The sequence below is a fragment of the Melanostigma gelatinosum genome (genome assembly GCF_949748355.1).
Source record: "Melanostigma gelatinosum genome assembly, chromosome: 1".
Classification (NCBI taxonomy): Eukaryota; Metazoa; Chordata; class Actinopteri; order Perciformes; family Zoarcidae; genus Melanostigma; species Melanostigma gelatinosum.
In genome coordinates this window covers 1,377,785-1,382,605 of record NC_136634.1, presented here as the reverse complement: position 1 = coordinate 1,382,605, position 4,821 = coordinate 1,377,785, and the positions used below count along the sequence as shown (strand labels likewise).

The following is a 4,821-nucleotide window of genomic DNA, read 5'->3' as shown; positions in this document are numbered from 1 at the left end:
TCAGAGTCAGAGTCTCAGAGTCTCAGAGTCAGAGTCTCCGAGTCAGAGTCTCCGAGTCTCAAAGTCAGAGTCTCAGAGTCAGAGTCTCCGAGTCTCAAAGTCAGAGTCTCAGAGTCAGAGTCTCAGAGTCAGAGTCTCAGAGTCTCAAAGTCAGAGTCTCAGAGTCTCAGAGTCAGAGTCTCAGAGTCTCAAAGTCAGAGTCTCAGAGTCAGAGTCTCCGAGTCAGAGTCTCAGAGTCTCAAAGTCAGAGTCTCAGAGTCTCAGAGTCAGAGTCTCAGAGTCTCAAAGTCAGAGTCTCAGAGTCAGAGTCTCAGAGTCTCAAAGTCAGAGTCTCAAAGTCTCAGAGTCAGAGTCTCAAAGTCAGAGTCTCAGAGTCAGAGTCTCAGAGTCTCCGAGTCAGAGTCTCAGAGTCAGAGTCTCAGAGTCTCCGAGTCAGAGTCTCAGAGTCTCCGAGTCAGAGTCTCAGAGTCTCCGAGTCAGAGTCTCAGAGTCTCAAAGTCAGTCTCAAAGTCAGAGTCTCAGAGTCAGAGTCTCAGAGTCAGAGTCTCAGAGTCTCCGAGTCAGAGTCTCAAAGTCAGAGTCTCAAAGTCAGAGTCTCAGAGTCAGAGTCTCAAAGTCAGAGTCTCAGAGTCAGAGTCTCAGAGTCAGAGTCTCAGAGTCAGAGTCTCAGAGTCAGAGTCTCAGAGTCAGAGTCTCAAAGTCAGAGTCTCAAAGTCAGAGTCTCAGAGTCAGAGTCTCAAAGTCAGAGTCTCAGAGTCAGAGTCTCAGAGTCAGAGTCTCAGAGTCAGGTCCACGCCACCTTGCGTGAAATAGCCTGTTTGAAGCACTCGGGGTCGGTGTTGCCTCCGGGCCGCAGCACCCTCTCCAGGCTCACCAGCACGTTCTGGTGGCACTCCCTGATGTTCACCGGGTACTTGGCCCTCAGCAGCTCGTAGGCGGCGATCAGCCTCATGTTCTGTTTCACCATCAGGTACTGGATGATGCACGTCGGCGCCAGAGAGAAGCCGTCTCGACAGTGCACCAGGACGCGCTTCCTCTTCTCGGTGGAGGCGTCGATGCACTCGTTGATGTCCTCGAAGCAGCGCTGCTTCAGCTCCGGCGCGTCTCCGATGTCCACCTTGAGGCGGGACCAGCTGTGGCGGGCGCCGCGCGAGCAGGTGCACGGCACGAGGTTGAGGCTGGGGCCCGGCTCTCCCGGCACGCTGCTCATGTCGATGATGCCGTCGATGTTGTTGCGGCACAGGGTGCGCCCGTTGTACGCCGCGTTCAGGTTCCCGACGTAGATGTAGTCCGTCACCTTGGAGATGACGGGTTCGGAGTACTGGAAGTGTTCGGGGCCGCCCGGTTTGGGCTCCGGCGTGTCGGGGCCCCTGGCGCCCGCCGGCCCCGTGGCGGCTCTCCGGCTGTAGTTGCGCAGCTTCTTGGAGCCCGAGCGGGACGGGGGGTTGGAGTCCGACTCGGAGCTGCTGTTCCACGGCGGAGAGAAGAGAGAGAAGCGGCTGGAGGACTTGCTCTTGTTGAGGATCTCCACCGGGCTGGACGCCGTGCTGGAGGCCGAGGCGCAGAACAGAGACGCTCGCTCCAGAGATCCGGTGCTGCTGGCTGCTCCTGCACTGTGGGCCTGCTCCATCTGCAACACACACACACACACACACGCTGCACTGAGTTTGTGGTTTTCACCGCCTGAGATCTGGTCCTGACATGTCAAAGACCCGGATGTCCACATGTCAAGATGTCACGTATATTTGAACATGGCAGTTTGGCGTTCTACTTGTGAGAGCATGGAGTGATCTCTACAGTAACCACCACTGGTAGAAGATGAGGAATCACACACACACACACACACTGTGTTTGTGTGGGATTAAAGTGTACCAGCGCATTTATTATCCAGAGAACTCCACCAGAGCTCCACGCTCGAAGCTTCTGGATGCAGAGCGGCACAACAAGCCAAACATTTTAAAGCTTTTATTAAGATTTTCTAATTAAATGTTGAATGACCCTTAAAGAGACGTTATTGTGATGATATAAATGAAACATATGGTGCCGTAGCGCGCATGTAGTTGATAATCTGACGCTGGTGTCGTCACTGTGGATGGAGCTCCAGAGCGATATGGACACTCCGCCTCAGAGTCTGAGTGTCGGTGTTATGAAGCGTTGAACCGTTGGGTGCAGGCCTGTCTCGAGGGTCTTAGACCTCTGTGAGCAGGAGAGCTCCGTGTCCGTCTGGACCTACCTGAGCTTTGAGGTTGTTCTTCCACTCCTGCGTCTCCAGAGCTCTGAAGCGTCCGCTGCTGTCGGAGGAGACCGACATGCAGAGGGGCCGGTGAGCTCGGGGGGGCAGCTGGGGGGTGAGGGCCACGGGGAGGGGCCGAACATCGGCGTGATCGCTCCTACTCATCATCAGGTTTGGACAGGAGCCTGGGGGAGGAAGCAGCTGGAACTTAGCTCGATTGTTTGGGGGAGAAGTTTAGCCAACGTCAGGACCGAGCTGTAGAGATGTGCACATTAAAGCTGCTCGTGTCATTTACAGCAGCTCTCACTGCGTCACTCATTCTGTAATGTAACAATAATAATGTTAACGTTACACCAGCCAGTCACTGTCTCATGAAGTCGACACTGAAGAACATTTTCCATCATTTCAGCAGATGATGAAACAGTAACGTTCACATCACAACAACACGCTGTTAGACGAGTAGAACCAGAACACACGACAGGTTAAGACATTTATTCCTCCACTACAACCAAGTACTAAGTAGAACACAGAAATAGACTTGTATACGCCGACTTTATGTTGTTTTAAATATAGGTATTCAACAGTAAAATGTAACTCAAGGTCTCAACACGAGCAGAAGAAATATGTCTTCATCAAATGGAGAGAAGAGGATTTGAGGACTTTGGAAACATGTTTAAAGATTGTCTCCTTCATAAAAACTGACGCTCTGCTCTGTTACTTGAATGCAACACGTGAGAGGCACAAACACACATGTTCACACATGTTCACTCGTTTAGAGGCTGATACACATCACACCAATGGAGAACCAACGTCACCGACCAGCACATTGTGAGCGGGCGATGCACTGAATCTGCAGAGTGTTCTGGGAGGTTTTCAGCAGGCTGTGGAGAGTTCTCACTACACCTGCAGAGAGAGACAGAGAGAGACAGAGAGACAGAGAGAGACAGAGAGACAGAGAGAGAGAGAGACAGAGAGACAGAGACAGAGATAGAGAGAGAGAGACAGAGAGACAGAGACAGAGATAGAGAGAGAGAGAGAGAGAGACAGAGAGAGAGAGAGAGAGAGAGAGAGAGAGAGAGAGAGAGAGAGAGAGAGAGACAGAGAGAGAGAGAGAGAGAGAGAGACAGAGAGAGAGAGAGAGAGAGAGAGACAGAGATAGAGAGAGAGAGAGAGAGACAGAGAGACAGAGAGAGAGAGACAGAGAGAGAGACAGAGAGAGAGACAGAGATTCATCCAGTGAGGAGAGGACATGATGACACAACATGTTTATCAAAACATATGACAAACATGATAAACACATGTTTATCATGCAAACATATGATGAACATATGATGAACATATGATGAACATAAATGACGATTATTAAAAAAGCTTGATATTACAGTAAGATATAAAGCAACACAGGTGGAACCACAGATGTAATTTTATGGTATTTTTTCATATATTATATTGTAATTTTTCTATTTTATTTTATGTTTCTTAACTTTTGCTTTTATTTTTTTTTATTTCCTCTTAATATTGGTATTGAATGCACCAAGACACCAAAGGGACATTTCTATATGTATGATACTGTTTAACTGCATTATATTCACACATATAACGTTAGTTACTAGTAATAGTTAAGGTAAGAAATAAAAGTAAAATAAAACAAAAATACGAGAATCTTCTGACATAGAAAATATTGCTTATCATATATATAAATATTTTTTATATAAATAACAGTTTTGAGGCCTAAATAAACAAGTCTCACCGATCCGTCCATTCTGCCTGCAGAGCACCTTTTTATCCAGCGGCTCGTGTACATCCGGGTCTTTGTTGTTCCACTCTTCTTCTTCGGCTTCCATGTTCCTCCTCCTGCAGACAGAGGCACAAAAACACCCGGCTCTTCATCTTTGGCATGCCGCGCGACACCTCAGCTCCATCGGACGGACACATCCCATCGGCAGCTAGCTAGCTGAGCTAACTAACTAGCCGTCGCTCGTTAGCATTGCTAGCCGCCGTCCGCTGCTACCTCTGCGGGTAACCGCGTCTTACTGCGCATGCGCGTGAAAGACCAACTGCCACCGCAAATCCCATATGTTTTATTGCCCTGGAGTTTGCCTTCCAGGTTGTGATAAAACCTCATTACAGACGCTAACAATCAAATATCCCAGGTTTAGAGTTATTACAATGAGGCGAGAGATTGTTGGAGTTCAGCTCTTGTGAATAAAAACTGACGTTATTCGCATCTTGAGATGACAAACAACCTGTAAGGCTTCGCACGGTAGTATACTAGCAAGGTTTAGGGGTTGCTCGATGTAAATACGGACATCTCTCAGAGAGGCGGAGTTAGTCAGCTTCTCAATGAATTAAACTTCAACTGAGCCGGTTGTGTTCACCTAACGTCTGATACAGTACACTGAAACTAACGCCTCTCTAACAATTCAACGTCTCAAGGATATCAACACATTTAATAATGATTAGAAATCTAATATTTAGCAAATTAAAAAAACACAATTTGATATAATTACAGTAATAATATTAAGGTGAAACCACGGATATAGTTTTACAGTATTCTTTCAAATATATTTTATTATAATTATTTTATT

The 4,821-nt window shown here is 47.9% G+C and overlaps 1 protein-coding gene across 1 annotated transcript; it reads right to left on the bottom strand.

The window, feature by feature from the left end:
• Positions 1-784: 784 nt before the first annotated feature.
• LOC306782400 (uncharacterized protein) lies at positions 785-4,239 on the bottom strand (the record flags this gene model as incomplete). Its single annotated transcript, XM_079275740.1, has 4 exons — positions 3,984-4,239; positions 3,053-3,136; positions 2,234-2,418; positions 785-1,630 (listed from the first exon to the last, which is right to left on the bottom strand). The coding sequence occupies exons 1-4, from the start codon at positions 4,075-4,077 to the stop codon at positions 785-787; spliced, it is 1,209 nt and encodes a 402-aa protein (XP_079131866.1). The 5' UTR covers positions 4,078-4,239.
• Between the last annotated feature and the right edge of the window lie 582 nt (positions 4,240-4,821).